The 21683-nt window shown below is 45.2% G+C and overlaps 1 protein-coding gene across 2 annotated transcripts in view; it reads left to right on the top strand.

The window, feature by feature from the left end:
* The window catches only part of COL4A6 (collagen type IV alpha 6 chain), an 847824-nt gene that overhangs the window by 787454 nt on the left and 38687 nt on the right, over positions 1 to 21683 (top strand). For both annotated transcript variants that reach the window (XM_085608162.1, XM_085608161.1), the window contains 2 exons: positions 3553 to 3651; positions 6823 to 6969. In XM_085608162.1, coding sequence (XP_085464288.1) covers positions 3553 to 3651; positions 6823 to 6969 — 246 coding nt within the window. The remainder of the gene's footprint in view (positions 1 to 3552; positions 3652 to 6822; positions 6970 to 21683) is intronic.

Genomic DNA, 21683 nt, shown 5'->3' with positions numbered 1-21683 from the left:
TGACCTGTTGTTGTGGCCTTAGACCTTGCACCATACTCACCTTAAGCCCAAAAGAACAGTCCCGTAAGTCGCTGTTAAGTGCCCGAATGCAGTACATGTTTTTCCTCCATAAGACACCATTACCACACCCAAAAACCAGCTTTTGAAAACTGTAAAATTCCATAACTCGAAAAGTAAGTTCGAGGCATATGAGCTGCAGATCACACACTTAGGATAGTAGTAGATCGCCATCTGGTGTTGGGCTCGGATGCTTGCAGGTTGTTGTTGTCTTCGGAAGAAGTCTTTGGTCACGAGATAGGTGACTCCTCCCTTGGACGACAGTGCGCATGGGCATCAACTCCATCGTTAGATTGTTTTTTTCCGCCATTGGGTTCGGATGCAACTTTTCCGCTCCGGTTGGAAATATCAATTCCAAGCTTTTCGAAGCGCAAAACTTCACACGAAACATCGAAGCACCTTCATTCTCGACATCGATTACATCGGCTCGATTCCGGACGTCGACGCGGGCTGCTGGGCCTATCCACGCCGTGAGGCCTACGACTCATGGAAAGGACGCCTTTCAAAAAATGCTCCCAGTGTGGAGCAAAATTTCCTCACAGTGACCACCACAAAGTCTGCAACCTGTGCCTATCACCGGAACACGACAAGTCCAGCTGTCCAGCCTGCGCATCCTTTCGATCCAAAAAGACCATTCGAGATCGAAGGGCTCGAAGACACATCATGGCACAGAGAACATCTCCAGAACCAGAGGATATCTTTGATAAAGGCCCCGATGTCCCAGAAGAAGATTCCGAAGATCTACAAATAATTTCCGAAGCAGACGACTCAGACGACCCCATCACTCCTGGGCAACATGTGAGTACTACTGCCCCTTCCCCAACCCAACCAAAACCAAAGGCATTGGTCAAGACTTCGCCTGCTAGCCCCAGTCGAGACCGAAAACATCCTTCAGAAGCCCCGCCTCCGGGCTCGGCTCCGAAGAAACATAAGCCTTCCGGTAGTTTGGGACCGAGCAAACCGCATGTCATTGTCCAACCGGCACCCTGGGCAACGAAGACAAAAGACCACTCGGCACTGAAATCGGCTCCAAAGCCTTCGGCCCCGAAAGCACCAAGGCCAATAGACGCACGGCACCGAAGGTTCCCAAGCCTACAGATACACCTTCGGCTCCGAAACCCACATCGGCACCGAAACCATCATCGGTACCGAAACCAACGGCTAAGGACTCTCATACGCCTCCTAAAGCCAAATCAGCTACCGATCAACCAAAACCTCAATCGGAACCGAAAAAATCGGTACCAAAGACTGTTCCTGAAGAACAAGAACTTTTTCATCCAGATCCAATCGACCCAAGGCAGAAAAAGATTTATATTAACCCCAAGACTGGACATGTCACCGCGGTGCCATGTAAAAAACGGGAACTGGACACACCACCTGCCCCAGTTCCTGTAAACTGGAAGGACTCTTCAACATCCCCTATCCCTCCTTCCTCTCCTATACTGCCTTCTATCCCACCCCCTCTGCCTACACCACCCTTACCTATACCCTCTCCATCACATACACCACCACCACAGGATGATTATGATGACCTAGGGGGTGGGGGTGATCCTATTGATCCGTTCACGTATCCAGACACCTTACCACTGGATGATTGGGCATTCCCTTTACCAGACATGCCTGACCCTCAGCCATATCCCGCAAAACCATCGCCTCCTGACGATCACCTGGGGTTTGGACAGTTATTAAATAGAGCAGCAATATACCACGGCGTCACAATGCACTCAGACGCACCAGAGGAAGACTTCCTATTAGACACTTTCGAACAGTTTCAAAAGTCTGTACAAATTCTGCCCATGATTAAAGGAGTCATAAAACACGCCCCCGAAGTCTTTAAAGACCCCGTTTGTGCCAGGGTTCTCAACCCACGGATCGAAAAGAAATATAGGCCTGCCCCTGAAGATCCTAATTACATCAGGGGCCAACTCCCTTTGGATTCTTTGGTCGTTTCCAATTCTCGGAAACACGCCAACTCCCAAACCACAGGAGATACACCACCCCCAGACAAAGAATCCAAACTATTGGAAGCCTCTGGCAAAAGAGTAGCAGCACAAGCCGCTAATCACTGGTGTATTGTCAACACCCAAGCCCTACTAGCATGCTATGACAGGGCCCACTACGATCAATTAGAGACTCTCTTACAACATCTGCCAGACCAATATAAAACCCAGGCAAATGACCTCATTCAGGAGGGAAAGCTCATGCTGCAATTAAATGTGCACTTGACGCCGCAGACACCGCCTCTAGAGCAATTAACACAAGTGTGCTCCTTCGACGATATGCATGGCTACGCATTTCAGGCTTTAAGCCAGAGGTACAAACTACCATACTTAGTCAGCCATTCAATCAGGAACAGCTCTTTGGGCCAGCAGGAGACGCTGCCCTTGAAAAAATGAAAAAGGACACAGAGACGGCTAAGTCCATGGGAGCATTACAGTCTCCCCAACCATGTGGCTCCTTTCGGCGCTCCTTCTATAGAGGAGCCTCCAAAAATATTGGAACGGACACCTCCTCTACATTCAAAACCGCCACACACACATCCCCCAGTAGAGGATATGTTAGAGGCGGATACAGAGGAAACAACAACAAGGGGCGAGGTCGAGGTAATAACACTCGCACCTCCCCTGCCACAAAACAGTGACTTTCCTCCACTCCCCCCAGACCATTCCACTCCGGTCGGGGGAAGACTAACACAGTTCCTACCTGTCTGGAACTCCATCACAACAGACAAGTGGGTCAAACAAATTATCTCTACATGGGCAATGGTGTGCAAAGTCTGTCTTCTGTGGACCTAGAAGTTCATCTATTTTCATTCTTCAAGGGCTAACACTTTCTTCTCCATTTGGAAATACTTTTGTATGACCTGCAGTGGAATAATTGTTTGGGAGATGTCACAACTTTGGCTTTGGGGCAGGGGTTGGGGTTGGATTGTAAACAACATGTGTCTTAGCATCGCAAAGGTACACATTTCTGGGATCCTATACTCTCCCCATCCTCATTATCGACCCTCCCCAGTCTCCTCTAATTCTCTGACACTCATCGAAAGCTTTACTTGCTTGAGCTTGGAACACCTGAGGAGATACATCTCTTTAAATAGCTTTGTTGGGAGCTTGGACCATTCATCTGGATTAAGAGGTCAGGTTTGCCTGCATTTTATGAAAGAATGTTGCACTATTAGCTGTTTGTTGGAACTTTACTCCTTTTCTTCCAAAGCACACCAAAAGTTGAATTACTGAAGCAATACAGAAAAAGGCATTGGACTTTGAAAATTGAGTAGCCCATTTAAAGAATGTTTTTTCATGGGATCCAGGTAACTGAGTTAATGAGGACTAGGTACAATTGAGCCATTTGTTTGATAGGTTAACTGAAATTAAAATATTTTACTTTATGCAATTCAAAATATCATTATACATCTGGTTTAATTTTGTAAGTTGTATGTTTATCTATGTCCCTGTAAGCTGCTAAGACTATTTCATGAGACATTTTTGTTCTTAGGCGTGAGAGGAGATCCTGGCTTCATAGGGTTGCCGGGCAGTGACGGCCCAGTTGGAGATTCTGGTTTTCCAGGATACAAGGGGGAAACTGGTATTTCGGGTAAGTCATTTAATTACTTCTGGTTTCAGTAAATGTTGAAAATGAGTCATGTAAAAATACTTTAACTGGTCATTTTATGAAGATTTATAGGCTGCCATAGACGTTGCGCCTTGTTCATGAAGATATTGTTTACATTCTCCCTTTCAGATGCAGAACAGGCCTTAACCCCTTCAGTGCCCATGACGAGCTGGACTCGTCATGGGCCGCGGTGGCGCTGTGCCCATGACGAGTCCAGCTCGTCATAGACCCCGCCCGCTAATGCAACGGCCGGCACTGGGCGGGGAAAGGGGCGGGCACTGAAGGGGTTAAATTGACTATATTGTCAACAGTGTGCAATACCTTTTATATGATTAAGAGTGCACACCTTCTGACACACCCTCTCCCTCACACCTATTCCCAAGGACACCCAGCATACCCTAACATTCTAACCCCACATTCTGACAGAAGGCCTACTTCTAAAACTTTTACCCTAACCTATAACATCAGTCCAAATCCAGCCTCTAACCATAACTATGACCTAACCCAAGTCTTGTTCCTGATCATTTACCTGGTTCTAAACTAACCGTAATCTTAACCGTTATGCAAAACCCATCCCTGTATAACTACAGCTGATCTTAGCCTGGCTGTAATGCTGACATTTAGACTTCTCCATCCCTAGTGTTCCCCAATCCTAATTTGATCCTGACCCTTGACCCAACAACAAATGTAACTCGGTCTTCTCATAACCCTAACCCAGCTGACCATATTCTTAAACCTAATTTATCATTAGCTCTTTCCCTAATTATAGTCTGACACTATTCTTTGTCTTATTACCCCAGTTTCTATAACATTTATTTCTAAGGTGTGCACCATTTCTCCTTCACAAGAGCTTCCCTATAAACAGACAACATTGCTCAATCAAGCAGTAGTCACTGAACAGCTCCTAGAATGATTCTGGTCTACATTATAAGTTCTCCTAGTGCAACATCATCGTCCTCTATAGGTTAGCATCCCTCCCCTTTGTTCCCTTTTTCAAAGTGATCTCAGAAATAGCCATCTGCCAACTCCTGGCTGTCTTTAAGCCTACTGATGCGAGCTTAGACACAGCTCTGGGATGGATGCTTCAGTTTCTTGTTTCTGAATTTGCACCCATTTCCCATCTCGCAAAGGCTATAGGAAATATTTAGGAACTAATCACAACTTCTGCTGTACCATAGTGTGCTTGTGGAAAGGAACTATACATGAGCTTCATCTGTACTCGGGTGACATGAAGAAAGCAGAGGTCATCAACTATTTCCTCTGTCACTGTTACCATTACCTTACCATTAAATTGTTGGATATTATCAGTGTGATCTCAGGTGGCGTTAACACAAATGGTAGACAAGGGTAAAACAACTGTGCTTTATTTGGTTAGCAAATACTATATTTATTTATCCTATTGTACAGAAGAATATTTTAATGAATGTTGATGCATGACTATGTATCTAAATTTGTTACACAATGATATTGAGATTTAATTTTGCCACTTTGATCACAATTGAACACATCTTGCAAGGGACAGATGGCTATTCCAAAGGGACCTAGAAAGAATACAATCGCCTTTTAGGGAGCTCTAAGTTGGCATCAGAACTTATAGTGACCAATTCTGTCAAAATTTAAATGCTAGTTTGGCAGCTGCCTAATGGGGTTGTTTCACAGACTATTAGGTGTCATGTAATTAATCTGCAGATTCCTTACACTATAGAGGCTTGAACAAAAACAGCTACATATGTGAACATCACTACGGGTTTCCAAATGAAACTAGTGATTCATCTAGTTTTTGTGTGGGACTAAATATTTCCGTTGGTAGAAGGAAGTAGAAATTGGCAATTTGTTTACAAGTTAAATAATATGTTAAAATAGATTTGAATATTTATCCTCAAAGGTGAGGTGATGTAGGATATGAATCGAGTTCTTATGTCTCTAAGATGTTGCATAGTCTTAACAAATGGCAAGCAGATGGAGGAGAGCATAAATTATATTTTGGCCCTTGTGTGTATCTGGTCACCTGGCATTTCTTGCTTTGTGTAGTAAACGTTTACAATGTAATAAATATATCTGATATTTAGAAGTGTGCTACACATTTGCCACATTTATGTGACTATTAGAGTTGTTTTTTTGTAGTGTAAGCAGCAGAGTTTGTTACTTAATGCGGGTGGGGTTAAACAGTGAATGGAGCGATAGCAGGCAAGCGAAAGAATATTCCAGAAAGTGTTCTGCTCAAGTAAAATACATGTATTTATCTGGTCTAGCATCTCAAGCAAAATGAATGCTCTTGGTTTAATTATGGGTGGATCCTTCCCAGATGTTCATGATATCCCCATGCGATACATTTACATAATTGAATTTCAATGAAACTATTTTACATAGTCTGTGGTTATCCCAAAATATGTCTCCAATTTGAGATTCCTAGACCTATATTGGGCATCCCTGGCCTAAATTAAAATGCTTGGTTACACATACCAGAACATACCATGGAGGGCAGTGATTTCGACAATATATGACAGTAAGAGTAAATTTGTGGGGAATAGAGTGCCCTTAGAATATGTCACACCCACCTTGGAGCATAGTGATGGCAAACTTGACAAGGGACTTAGATCTCAAGTTGTTTTGGTGTAGATGTCAGGAGGTGACTGAGAAACAAAGAATCACAATTATGATATAGCAGTTCAGAGATCTTCTAGTTGAAAGGTAGTGCTAGATCAGGCTATTCAAGGTTAAAAGCTTGAGGACATGGACTTATTTCTATAGTAATTTGTGAAGTGTTTAAAAAGAACTTTGGTGCAGTGAGCCATCTTGCCTAATTTATATAGTTAAAGAGAGTATATGTAATGGGTGGACAAATCAAGGACTGTTGGAAGATTTTTCACATACTAGAAGACAGCATCCAATCTGATAGAGTTTAGTATTTCCATTCCTTCCTCAGAAGGTTGTAGTCACTGAACAACAACTACATCGGGAGCCCGTCTGCACTTATTGTGCTGCAATTGCTAATCAGTTACAATAGCTTGTTGAGAAGGGAGTGGTGATACCAAGAGAATACTGGAGAATCCTCAGTTTAGACTGCACTAATTGGAATGTGGGTGTTATCAGTGCATTTCTTATGTGGTATTGAATTCAAAGTTACAGTTTTCTTGTTATTTCCATTTGTAGGTGAACGTGGCTTACCTGGACCTCCAGGTCCAGCCCCAAGACCAGAAGATTACCCTGTCCCTCAAGGTTTACCTGGGCTTTCTGGAATTGAAGGATTGTCTGGTGAAAGTGGATTTCCCGGATTTCAGGGACCAGACGGGCTGAAGGGTGAGAGGAAGTGCATCCATGACGGATAATAATAGTTAATAGATAATATATTAGTTTGATTCCCTTGCGGTGAGCTGGCATGCCTTGCATGTAGAGCCATTATTGGATCTTGAAATTAAATACCTTACTCATACTAGAAATGTAAAAACTATTTTATAAGGGTAAACCCTGATAACAACAAGAACAGGGAACTCAGTGAGCAAAATAAAGACAGCAAGTAGATAAATTATTTCTTTTTCCATACCTGAAAGTAGGTTTGTTAATTTTCATTGAGTAATATTAACACTTCCTCAATGTCCAGCTCAATTATGGTTTCAGTGTCACCATGATAGGCCATTTATGATTGTGGTTTGGCAACCATCGACCTGCTCTTGTGCTAACAGGGTATAGAATTGCAATATCTCTTCACAGCAGTATGTATAACCTACATGAGCAGTATGAACAATATTGGTTAGGCCACAGCTGTGTAACTACTATTTCAATAATCAGTCTGTTGTATAATCCATAATTATATGTTCGAGGCATATGAGCTGTAGATCATATGCTTTAGCATAGATCGCCATCTGGTGTTGGGTCCGGATGTTTGCACTTTGTTTTTGTTCGAAGAAGTCTCGTAGTCACGAGGTAGGTAACTCCTCCTTTCGGTGATGGTGCGCATGGGCATCGACTCCGTCCTTAGATTGTTTTTTCCGCCAATCGGGTTCGGATGTGTATTGCTGCGCTCCAGTTCAGTACCGTTTTTGGACCCCTTCGACGCTCAATTCACTACCCTCGACGGTATTGTTATAGATGGCAACCCATAATTCGACGTGCTTCGTCGCACTTCGGAAAGCTTTCCGTTGGAAACCTCGAGGCAGGCCGTCGGGCCTACCCGTGCCGACCGTGTTGGCAGTCGATGGAACGGATTACATTTAAACTATGTCCCGAATGTCGTGCAAAATTTCCATGCACTGACTGGCACGAAGTTTGGAACTTCTGCTTGTCCCCGGAACAAGACGAAAAAAGCTGCGACGCGTGTCTATCCTTCCAATTGAAAAAGACACTTCGTGATCGTTAGGCTCAGCACCACGAAATGCAGCACCAGAGCGACTCCATTCCAGACATCTTCGGAGAAGATTCCGGCATCCAACCTCCAGCTTCGGAGCCAGAGGAAGAAGAGCAGGTTTCCGGGTCCAAAGTCGACTCTGACATGGAGGAAGAGGAAGACATCACTGCTGGACAGCGTACCGTGAGTACAAATCCCCTGGTACCCATTCCACAAAAGACAAAGGCTCCGATCCCTCCTTCACCCTCGGGTTCAGGTCGGCACCGACAACATGTTTCCGATGCCATGCCCTCCTGCTCGGCTCCGAAACAAAAAGAAAAGCCTTCGGGCTCGGGCTCGAGCCAGCCTCGCTCCAATGCCGAACCGACACCTTTGGCTTCTAAACATAAGAGCAAGATACTTTCGGGACCGAGGGTTCCACCTGCTACGCCGAAAGGCTTCGAGCCGAAACCCTCCAAGCCCAAAGACCCAGAGCCAAGACATTCCAAGTCCAAAGACTTGGAGCCCAGACCATCCAAAGCCAAAGACTCGGAGCCGAAATCCTCCAAGAGCAAAGATTCGGAGCCAAAATCTTCCAAATACAAAGACTTGGAGCCGAAATCCTCAAAAACCAAGGACTCAGACAAGCCCAAACACACTGAGCCTAAATTATCAACGCCTAAGGGCTTGGAGCCGAAATCTTCGGCGCCGAAGTCTCCACGGAGCGATAAAGACACTTTCCCCAAAGAGTTTCTGTCTAAAATGAACCAATTTTCGACCCAAAACAGAAAAAAATGGTTATAAATCCTAAAACTGTACATATTCAAGCAACCATTCTAAAGAAACGGAAGGCTGACTTGCCAGAGGAACATCATGCCTCTCGTAAAAAGAAGAATATGGGTACTAACCCTCCTCCTCCTTACAATCCACCTCCTTCTCCTCCTCCTAATCCTAACTTGCTCATTACACCTATCGATTCACCACTTAGGCCTATTACACCTGACCCATAGGATGAAGGGGACGGGGATCAGGATGAGGGCACTGACGCTTGGGATGATTACCACACTGACCCAAATACCGACAATTACCCTGATTTGTATCCCTCTAGACCTTCCTCACCTGATGACAACATTGATTATCTTGAGCTCTTTAACAGGGCCGCTCATTACCATGGGTTAGAACTTCACAAGGAACCTTTAAAAGAGGATTTTCTTTTCGAGGCCGCTTCTTCCTCCCAAAGAACAACTCATACCTTACCAATGCTAAAAGGTATGCTAAAACATACTGACAAGGTCTTTAAGGATCCCGTAAGGGTTAGAATTATCACTCCTAGAGAAGATAAGAAATCAAAATCAGCTCCTACCGATCCTATTTATATTAAAGGACAGCTACCCTTAGACTCTCTTGTAGTATCCAACGCACGCAAGAGAGCTAACTCCCAAGCCACAGGAGACACCCCTCCTTCTGACAAGGAGTCCAAGCTTATCGATGCCTCAGGCAAAAGAATAGCTTTGCAGGCAGCAAACAACTGGCGCTTTGCTTATGCCCAGGCGCTGCAAGCCCGTTACGACAGGGCTCACTACGATGAGCTAGAAAAACTAATACAACACTTGCCTGACCAATACAAATCTAAAGCTAACAACCTTATACAGGAAAGTAAGCTTAATACTAACACCTCCATTAAATGTGCGCTGGACGCAGCAGACACAGCATCTTGTGCAATCAACACAAGTATATTATTACGTAGGCACGCTTGGCTCAGGATCTCTGGATTTAAGCCAGAGGTGCAAACCTCTATTTTTAACCAGCCTTTTGATAAAGAGCATCTTTTCGGCCCAGCTCTTGATACCATGCTGGAAAAGATGAAGAAGGACAATGAGGTCGCTAAGTCCATGGGGGCTTTACAGTTACCGGCCAGTAGAGGTTCCTTTTGCCGCTCATTCTACAGGGGTGGCTCAAAAACTATATCCACTGACCATGCCTCCTCCTCTTACAAGGGCAACAATCAATCCTCCTCACCCAGAGGATATTCTAGAGGAGGTTATAGAAGGAACAATAATAGAGGAAGAGGTAATTCCACACGCTCTTCCCCTGCAGACAAACAATGACTTCCCTCCACTACCCCCCGATCATCCAACTCCTGTCGGGGGACGTCTCTCCCAAATTTTACCTGTCTGGAATTCAATCACCTTAGACAAGTGGGTACTACAAATTATCCAACATGGTTACTGCCTGGAGCTTATAAACACTCCACCAAATATTCCTCCAAGAGCACATGCAATGTCACCGGAACATCTCACTCTGTTAAAGCATGAGGTTCTATCTCTGTTACAAAAACACGCTATAGAACCTGTTCCATTAATACATCAAGGGACCGGGGTATACTCCCTGTATTTCTTAATTCCCAAAAAGGACGGCTCTCAGGCCTATACTAGACCTCAGACAGTTAAACTTCAACATATTGGCAGACCACTTCCACATGGTCACACTCCAACAGGTGCCCCCACAACTTCAGCAAGGCGACTTTCTATCTTCTCTAGACCTAAAGGACGCCTACTTCCATACTCCCATTCACGGACAACATTAGCAATTCAAAGTCCTCCCATTCGGAGTAACTACGGCACCCAGGGTTTTCACCAAGTGCCTAGCAGTAGTCGCAGCTCATCTAAGAAGTTTATGTCTTTCCTTACCTAGTCGACTAGCTGATAAAAGTCAGATCACAACAAAGCTGCATACATCACACTCTAAAAACAGTCCAACTGCTTCACGACTTGGGTTTCACCGTAAACCTTACCAAGTCTCACCTCCAACCATCCAACACGCAGGTGTATCTAGGAGCCACAATAGACACTCGCACAGCTTGAGCGTACCCCTACCCAGTCAGGATTCGCAACATGCAAGCTCTAATTTCACAGTTTCAGCTTCAACACTCACTACCAGCCAGAGCGTTCATGCAGCTAATCAGAATGATGGCTTCTTGCATTTTAATCGTTCCATATGCAAGACTTCAACTACAGGAATGCTTAGCACATCAGTGGAACCAGGCTTAAGATCAGTTATCAGATCTGGTGTTGATAGATGGCCGTACTCATCGCTCTCTGTAGTGGTGGAACATACAAAACCTTTCCAAGGGGATGCCATTTCTCCATCCGGTTCCATAGATAGTTCTAACAGCAGACGCATCCCTCACTGGTTGGGGAGCACATATGGGAAAACATAGCATCCAGGGCATGTGGACTCTGCAACAAAAACAACTCCATATAAACCATCTAGAACTGCTAGCAATTTTTCTAGCATTAAAAGCCTTTCAACTTCATCTAGTAGGCAAAGCTGTCCTGGTTTGCACAGACAACATGACATCCATGTTCTACATACAAAAACAGGGGGGACTCACTCTCCACAGCTGTCAAAGTTAGCACAGAGCATCTGGAGATGGGCCATACCTCAAAAGATGTATCTCCTTGCAGAACATCTTCCAGGAGTACACAACCAAGTTGCACATCTGCTCAGTCGTCAACGACAGCAGATACGCAAATGGGAACTTCACCCTCAAGTTCTCATCCCGTTCTTCCAAATGTGGGGCTTCCCAGAGATAGATCTGTTCGCTACCCACCTAAATGCAAAATGCCTGAACTTTGCGTCCAGACATCCACACCCATTGTCCAAAGGCAATGCACTCTGGATGAATTGGTCAGGGATATTTGCTTGCACTTTTCCACCTCTCCTACTCATTCCATTAGTGGTTCTGAAACTCAAACAACACTCCCTGACGCTTAGCCTAGTTGCTCCCAAATGGGCCTGACAACACTGGTTCACAACTCTGTTGGAACTATCAGTAGTTTCCCACCAAAAACTACACCTCTTCCCCCAAGTTCGTTACTCAGAACCATGGAGAGATAAGACATCCAGATCCCAGTCAGCTCAACCTTGCGATTTGGCACCTGAAATCCTAGAGTTTGGCTACCTTAATCTTCCACCAGACTGTATGAATGTTATCAAAGAGGCTAGACGCCCTACCACAAGAGCATGCTATGCAGCAAAGTGGAAGAGATTTGTTGTTTATTGTAACAACAATCGCATCAATCCACTAGATGCCTCAATACAAAACATAATTTGTTATCTATTACACCTGCAACGTTCTAACTTAGCGTACACATCCATACGCTTATATCTCGCTGCAATAGCTGCATATCTGCAAAACAGACAGCACTTGTCTCTTTTTTAGAGTGCCTGCTATTAAAGCTTTTTTAGAATGATTCAAAAGACTCATTCCTCCCAGACTTCCACCTTCTCCAGTGTGGAACCTTAACATAGTCCTTACAAGACTCATGGGTCCACCATTTGAGCTGTTACGCAAATGCGAAATACAATTTCTCACCTGGAAAGTTGCCTTTCTTATAGCCATCACTTATCTCAGGAGAGTGGGTGATCTTCAGGCACTAACCATAGAGGAACCATTTTTGCAAATACACCAAAGCAAAGTGGTCCTTAGAACTAACCCCAAATTCTTACCTAAAGTCATCTCTGCCTTTCATATCAACCAGTCTGTTGAGTTGCCTGTGTTCTTCCCTCAACCAGATTCAGTTGCAGAATGTGCCCTTCACATATTAGATGTCAAGAGAGCACTGCTTTACTACATAGAAAGAACAAAGTCCTTTAGGAAAACTAAACAACTCTTTGTTGCTTTTACTCCACCACATAAAGGCAATCCCATTACAAAATTATGCATTGCAAGGTGGATAGTTAAAAGTGCATTCAAATATTCTACATCTAAGCTAAACGCACACTAACAATTCCTCCTAGAGCGCACTCTACATGCAAACTAGGGGCTTCTATGGCATTCTTAGGAAACATACCCATAGATGACATCTGCAAAGCTGCTACATGGTCTACCCCACACACATTCACAAAACACTATTGTGTGGATGTGGTAGCAAAACAACAGGCTAGTGTGGGCCAGGCAGTTTTACGAACACTATTTCAAACCACTGCAATAGCCACAGGTTAGCCACCGCTTCAAAATAACTGCTTTATAGTCTATGCTAAAGCATATTATCTACAGCTCATATGCCTCAACGGAAAATGCTACTTACCCAGTATGCATCTGTTCTTGGCATATAGAGCTGTAGAGTCATATGCACCCACCCGCTTCCTCCCTGGGTGCCTTTACCTGTTGCAGTGATATCTTACTTAGATACAATTTACATCGACATCTCTTTTATTACTTTACTAACTCCATCATCACCCTTTATGGCAAAACAATCTAAGGATGGAGTCGATGCCCATGCGCACTATCACCGAAAGGAGAAGTCACCTACCTCGGGACTACAAGACTTCTTCGAACAAAAACAAAGTGCAAACATCCAGAACCAACACCAGATGGCGATCTATGCTAAAGCATATGAATCTACAGCTCTATATGTCAAGAACAGATGCATATTGGGTAAGTAGCATTTTCCTTCTCATCAGTGTGTAAGAGAGATGTGCAATTGTATGATTGTGTGAGGTTGGGAGAGTATGATTTATGAATGAACCACCACTTTCGTAATCAAGGACAATGATTATGTATCTGTGTAAAAAGAATATTTTATAGATACATTGATATCTTAATTTTATCCTAATAATAAATAAGAATATATTTTTCTAATTGATGCATTCTTTGTCTCTTAGTCTGTCTCAGTATGTGCCTCAAGTTTTGTGATATTAGTTATTAGTTGCCTGAGTTTTTCTTATATGTTAATTACTCTATCCCTGTCTTGGGCAAATATTTTTGTAGCACGGGACACTTTTTTAGGTCTCGCCTACGCAGTGCGCATGCACTGCATAGGAGACCTTTAGCCGTCGTGCAGCTCTTTTTCTAAGCACATACTCGTGCTTGTGGCGGCATACAGCTTGCGGGAGTGCGCAGCGGCGCGCCACAAGCATGAGTATGTGCTTTGAAAAAGAGCTGAATGCGCACGCACACACGCGCGATCGCTTTTACTTTCGCGTCCAAGTCGGCCGCGCACGCACACACGCACAATTGCTTTTACTTTTGCGGATTTTACATTCTCCCCTTTGAATTTAATGACCCATAAAATGCCCCCTTCTGGCTTTCCCGTTCTCCCCCCCTCCTTGCCGTCCAATCTAACTCTGCCCCCTCTGTTTCTCCCTTCCTGGCCCTCTTCACTGTTTCTCTTCCTGCCTCTCCCCGCCCCCTCTCTGTCCAGGCTCTCTCCCTTGCATCGTCTTCTTCTTTTTCTTCCAGGGGATCCTCATCAATAGTCATAAGCACTAGAATATTCCTGCCCATGCGCGGGACCCCGGAAACACAATCATATATGTGACAAACATATATGTATCTCTTTATATATATATATATATATATATATATTTATATTCACTTAAAAAACCATAGGTTTCACACATGTTATAGTTAGGTGGATATTTCACTCGTAAAAAACCAATGAAATTCCCCCGTTATAGTTAGTTCAGATAACTATAACTCGCGCGCCCGCAATCCACTGCACATGACGTCACATATGACATCACTCATGACATGGTCAGTGGCATCACACATGACATCACTGATGACATCATCCTTGTGATAGAGTGGCGGTCGCGCGAGTTATAGTTATCTGAACTAACTATAACGGGGGAATTTCATTGGTTTTTTACGAGTGAAATATCCACCTAACTATAACATGTGTGAAACCTTTGCAAGGTTTTTTAAATGCTAATTCCTACCTATAACGTGTGTGAAACCTATGGTTTTTTCAGTGAATTTGTACGGTTTTTTAAATGCTAATTTATTTATTATTATTTTTTATATATATTTATTTGACAATAAACTAAGTATTAAAAATTAATATTTTTTTTTTTTTGGTTTTCAACCTGCGAATTTTTTTTAAATTTTTTTTTTTTGGGGGTTTTCAGGGTGCGCGCACTGTGCGCGCACCCCCGCGATTTAAAAAAAATATATATATTTTTTTGCCTTCGGGGTCCTTCAGAGACCCCCTGACAAAGGCTAGGGGGTCAGGAACTCTCTACCCTGCCCCCTTTTCACGTTCGCCACCTTCCTTTTTCACTCTCGCACTGAAAACAAACAAAATGGCGGCCGACACTTCCTGATTTTGACCGATTCGAACGTTGACTAACATGTAACCACCAATCAGAATTACGCTCGCGCACGTTAGGGTGCTCGCACGGTGCTCGCACGGTGCGCGCACCCTGCGCGCGTATAGATATATATATGCTTTTAAATGCTATTTTCTCCGGAAATACTGAACAGATTTACACCAGACCTGCAAAAGGCACTTCCTTGACCTTATGGCTACCTCTCTGCCAAATTTCAAGTAATTCTGTTCAGCCGTTCAGGCTGTAGCTGCGACTAAAGGTCCTATGGAAAAATGCATGGGGAAAACGCGTTTTGGGACCCCCCTTTTTTCTCGGCCCCCGCTTGAGGAATCACCCCGAGACTTTCAGGGTAGGAGCTGAACGGAGCGCCCCATTAGTTTTGAAAATTTCGCGAGGATTCGTCAACCGGCGCCAAAGTTATTCAAAATAGAATTTTGAGATTTCCTATGGAAACACTGTCCTAACTATAACTATCTACTGGCGACCGCCAGTAGATATATATATATATATATATATATATATATATATATATATATATATATATATATATATATATATATATATTGTATAAAATAAAAAAAGCAAATGCAGCCTTTCACAATCTGAGCTGAATAATGCTGTAAGGACTCCCCTGTATATTATAATCAATATATCTATTATAAACAATATATCAAAAACCAGGGAAAAACAACAGCAAAGCATGTTTGAAAACTGTTTTAATGCTTAGCATTTAGCACAATCCCTCAGATAGGACTGAAAGCATTGACAGCTCACAGGCTGCATTGCGGAAAACTACAGCCTAGAAAGGCTAGAAAGCTAATTCATAGCAACATAGAAATAAACTGGCACTTTGCCTTTAAGGCAGCCATGACCCCTAGCTTCCCATCATGCCTCAGGGGTGACAGTTAGGTCAGTTGTTCTTTCCGGCTCCTTCAGTTACACAGCTCCACTCTTTTCTGGTTTTACTCAGAAAAACTTTATCCTACTTCGACGTTTTACATCTAGTCAAGTAAGGTGCTCACTTTTTTTGACTAATTTTGACATTTTTTACCACTCAAAATGCCATCCCTTTTTGACCCCTGCCCTTCTTGTGGAAAAAAGAAGGCAAGGTCAGACTCTCATGCAGTCTGTATCCTCTGTCTGCCTAAAGATCATGTTCCCAAGACTTGTCCTCATTGCCAGTCTCTCTCTATAAGAACTTTAAAAGACAGGGAGCGTATACGTCTTTATGGGCTGGCAGAAAAGGCTACCAGAGGCAGGTCCACAGTGAGAAAGGGCTCTAAGAGGCCCAGATCCTCGTCGAGAAGCAGGAATCCATCAGTGTCGGGCTCGGCGCTGAAAAAACATCCACCGGTGGGACATATGTCCAAGAAAAGACCTTCGACGGCGGGCTCGCCGTCGAGAGAATGCAGACATACAGGTACATCCCTACATTCAACGTCGACGTCGAAGATTCGTGAGCCTCCGCCGTCGTCAACCCCCGGTGGCGATCGGCGTCGAGGAGTTCAAGTCCGCTGCCGACGTCAACTCAGCGTCGAAGCGCAAAAGTCCTCTGCCATCGTCAACCCGGCGGCGATCGGCGTCGTGGAGCAGCAGCCCTCCGCCGGCTTCGAAAGCTGGTAACCCTCCGTCGTCGTCAATCCAACGACGATCGGCGTCGAGAGGAGAGAGTCCTCCACCGTCGTCAACCCGACGACGATCGGCGTCAAACGAGAAGCCCTCCGACTTTGTCAACCCGGCGACGATCGGCGTCGAGGACCAGAAGCCCTCCGCCGACGTCAACCCGGCGATGATCGCCGTCGAGAACCAGAAGCCCTCTGCCGTCGTCATCCCACCGACGATCGGCGTCGAGGCAAAGAAGTCCTTCGGCGTCGTCGACCCAGCGACGCTCGACGTCGAGACGCAGAAGTACCATAGCGTCGTCGATGAGACGTTCGACGCCGAGACATTCGCCGTCGAAACACACGGAGTCGACGCCGAAATTGATCCCAATAACTGGTCGAATTTCGACGTCGAGAAGGGCTCCATCAGAGCAGGTTATATGCTCGACGTCGAGACCCACATCATTGAGATCTGGAGAAGGTTCAGTGGTTTTGGTGACTGAGTCAGCGTCACAACACTTATCCTCTCATTCGTCGAGACGTCCTTCAACGCATTCACCAGAACGTCATTCGAGGAGGTCACGGCAAATATCTCTGTCACATCACAGGAGGGCTTCCCCTTCTGTTCACCTATCTCCAAGATGGCTTTTACCAATCCATCACTGGAGTAAGGATCCGGCGGGAGCATCAAGAAGGGAGGAAGAATATACTAGCCCGATCCACAGATCTCCTCTACAAAGATAAGTACAAGAGGTGGATAAATCGCCTTCACCTGCACGTCAGCGCCGTGCGGGAAGATCGCGAGAGCGCAGGCCTTCTACTGCCCATCACCAAAGAAGGAGGTCTCCTACATGGTCATCTTCCTCCACCCGCTCCTCTAATAGAGGCTATTCTCCTACCCTATCGGACAGCCAACAGTCGAGAGTGTCTCCAATAGATGATATTAACACGTATCATGATGTGCTACAAAGAGGGGCTCAGAAGCTAAACATTGAGATGTCCATTCCTCAGGTCGCAACAACGGTAATCTTTGAGACGCTGCACCAAAGATCTGCTTCTCGTCCGTTGCTGCTTCTGGTTCCTGGGCTTCTGGAACCAGTGATGGACATTTTCCTAACCCCCTCTGCTATTAAGGCTACACCTGCCAGAATATATAAAAAATACAAACCTGCTGATACAGACCAGTTTTATTTTAAAAACAGATCCGCCTACAGATTCAGTTATCGTCGCAGCGGCACAGAAAACGCACGCAGTCTCTGCACATTTGTTGGTCCCCCCGGACAAAGAGAGTAAGTCCCAGGATTCTTGGGGACGGAAGGTTTGTGGGTCTGCAGCGTCATCATCAAAAGTCTCCAGCGCAGCAGCCTTATTAGGTCGCTACAACAGAGCCTTATGGGACTCCTTGGATCGTTTCAAAGAGAATCTGCCAAAGGAGGATCAAAAGGACTTTGAGGAGGTCATTACAGAAGGATCCCTGGTAGCTAACCAAATGATTAGCACGGCAGCGGATTGTGGCACACTATCGGCGCATTCTTATGCGCATGGCATTTGCGCTAGGAGGTCTGCCTGGTTAAGGCTTACAGCTCTCAAACCAGATGCTCAACAGAGGATCCTTAACCTGCCTTTTTCTGGCTCCTCATTGTTTGGCTCCCATACAGATGAGGAGATGGCTTGAATGAAAGCCGAATTAGACACTCTGAAGGCGGTGGGATTAGAGAAGAAAAAAGAATTCAGGCGGAGATACAGACCCAACCAGCGCAAGGGCTACCAACAGAGGGTTCAAACCCCTCAGTGAACCCAAAGCAAAAATCAAGGAAGATCACATTTCCAAAGCCGAAAGTCAAACAGAGGTATAGGAGGTAATCAGCAGCAGTCCTCTTCCACAGCTAGATCAGCAGGGAAGCAATGAGCAAGAGATTCCTCAGACGCCGTTGCCCACTCCAGTGGGAGGAAGTGTTTCACATCATCTGAAAGAGTGGTGCAACATAACAAAAGATCGTTGGGTGCTCAGTATACTGCGCAATGGATACGCACTACGTTTCCATGTGTCTCCAAAGGACGTCCCTCCAAAAAGATCTTGTCCTCACCAGCTAAAGTTGCTACAACAAGAAGTGGTGACCCTTCTGCAAAAAAAGGCCATAGAGAAGGTTCCTCCCTCTCTGGGGGGAAAGGGAGTGTACTCCAGGGACTTTTTTGTACCAAAAAGAGACCAGGAGCACAAATTCAGACCTATCCTGGACCTTCGATCATTGAACAAAGTCTTCTTGAAGGAGAAATTTCACATGCTGGCGCTGCATCAAATATGTCCACATCTGCAAGCAGGAGATTGGATGTGTACAGTGGATCTCCAGGATGCGTATTTCCACATTCCTATAATTCCCCGTCATCGCAAATATCTGCGATTCGTGGTTGGCAGCAATCACTACCAGTTCAGGGTGTTGCCCTTCGAATAAAAATCTGCCCTACAAGTCTTTACCAAGTGCATGGCGGTGGTAGCGGCGGCTCTACACAGAAGATGTCTGTTCGTATACCCGTACTGGGACGATTGGCTCCTGAAAGGGCCATCCCCTCAGCAAGTACAGAGCAGCTTCCGAATGTGTCTATCTCTACTCCGCAGGCTAGGTCTGCACGTGAATATGGAGAAATCGGTTCACCGACCTACTCAGGTGATCCATTATCTGGGCTCCACTCTGGATACTAGCCTAGGAAGAGCGTTTCCTTCGGAACAGAGACTTTCATCAATTCAACAGAAGTGCAAAACTCTTCTCCAGACTACTCGTCCCACGGTCCGGCAAGTGGTGTCTCTGCTAGGATCGATGGCTACGTGCATATTTCTCATTCCAAACGCAAGGCTGAGAATGATACCTTTGCAACAGGACCTAGAGGACAAGTGGGACCAAGCATCGGATCACTGGGAAGACCGAATTGTGCTTTCGCAAGCAGCAAAGTCATCCATTCTATGGTGGACTCGACCAAAGAACCTCTTAGTGGGAGTCCCCTTCCATCAACCTGTTCCGACCCAGTCCTTGGTAACGGATGCATCTCTACAAGGGTGGGGAGCGCACATGGATTGCCTACAGATGCAGGGAAGGTGGTCCGTCAAGGAACAATCCTACCACATAAACATGTTTGAACTGCGGGCAGTCCATCTAGCTCTGAAAGGTTTTCAGCCCTCAATCACGTCCAACTCGATCCTGATCCAAACAGACAACACGACCACCATGTATTACCTCAACAAACAGGGTGGTACGCGTTCTCGCCCTCTTTCCCTGTAAGCTCAATCGATATGGCACTGGCTTCTAGCCCGAGGCCTATCCATCACAGCGGTGCACCTTCCAGGGGAGCGAAACGTGCGAGCAGACGCACTCAGTCGGCACTTCGAAGATCAGCCAGACTGGGTGCTAAACGACGAGGTAGTGGCAGAAATTTTCCATCAGTGGGGGCAACCTTCCATAGACTTGTTTGCAGACGATCAAAACAAAAAATGCCACGCCTTCGCATCCAGGTTCCACCGTCCAGGGACGAGGGGGAATGCTTTTTTGATGGATTGGTCCGGAATATTTGCATATGCCTTTCCTCCCCTACCTCTGATCCCGAAGGTGGTATCCAAGCTCATCCGATCCAACATGTCAATGATACTGATAGCCCCAGACTGGCCTCGTCAGTGGTGGGACCCGGATCTCTTACAGCTGTCGGTGCACCCCCACAGGAGGACCTACTGACCAAGATGGACGGGAAGATTCTACATCCCAACCTTCCCTCACTGAACTTGGCAGCATGGCACCTGAGGTCCTGCAATATGGACATTTGAATTTACCGCAGGACTGTATGCATATACTAAAGGAGGCAAAGAGACCTTCCACAAGGGCGTCATACTCTTTTAAGTGGAAAAGATTCTACTCATGGTGCAATCGTAATCATTTTAATCCTACCACAGGGCAGGAGGGGGTAATTCTTCCCTACCTCCTGTACTTAGCTAAATCAGGTTTAAAGTATTCCTCGATCAGAGTACACTTAGCGGCCATTACGGCCTACAGAAAGTCTCCAAACCAGCCTTCCTTTTTTCAACTACAGGTGGTCAAGGATTTCCTACAGGGGTTGAAGAAAGTGTATCCCCCTGTTCGGCCTCCTTCTCCTCCTTGGGAGTTGAATCTAGTCCTCTCTAAATTGATGGGCCCTCCTTTTGAGCCCATCCATAAAGCCACATTGCAGCATTTGACATGGAAGACCGCTTTCTTAGTCGCGATAACATCAGCGCGCAGAGTAAGTGAAATCCAAGCGCTGTCTTCCAAAGAGCCATATACTATCTTTCACCACAACAGGGTAGTGTTAAGAACTCACCCTGCTTTTTTGCCAAAAGTTGTCTCTGATTTTCATGTTAATCAGTCAATTTCCCTACCGTCCTTTTTCCCAATCCCGCTACTCCTGCGGAAAGGTCACTCCACTCCTTAGACCTTAAGAGAGTGGTCAAGTTCTATTTGGAGGGAACGAAGGGCATAAGAAAATCAGAACAATTGTTTTTGAATTGTGGTTCCATGAGGACAGGCTTCCCAGCTTCCAAAAGGTCCATTTCGAGATGGATAGTGTCCTATATAAAATTGGCCTATCAGCTGGCAAATAAACCCCTATTGTTGTCACCTAAAGCACACTCCACTAGGGGGAAAGCAGCTACAATAGCTTTCTTGCATGATGGCAGAGATTTGCAAGGCAGCAACCTGGAGATCGGTACACACTTTCACGAGGCATTATTGTCTTGAATCCGATTCCAGGGCGGATGCTCAAGTAGGCCAAGCCTCCTTGAGAAATCTGTTCAGATAATAAAATATCTGGGTTTTCAAGTTTAGTTATCTGAGCTTGATTGTAATTGTTTTTTTCCTTTGACCGCAGTGGAAGAGGTGAGGCTCGCTATTCTATTCTAGTGCTTATGACAATTGATGAGGATCCCCTGGAAGAGAAGGATTAGTTACTTACCT

The sequence above is a fragment of the Triturus cristatus genome, chromosome 5_2, assembly GCF_964204655.1.
Source record: "Triturus cristatus chromosome 5_2, aTriCri1.1, whole genome shotgun sequence".
In the NCBI taxonomy this organism is placed as follows: domain Eukaryota; kingdom Metazoa; phylum Chordata; class Amphibia; order Caudata; family Salamandridae; genus Triturus; species Triturus cristatus.
Note: the sequence above shows the minus strand (reverse complement) of the source record. Positions and strands in the feature narration are given on the sequence as shown.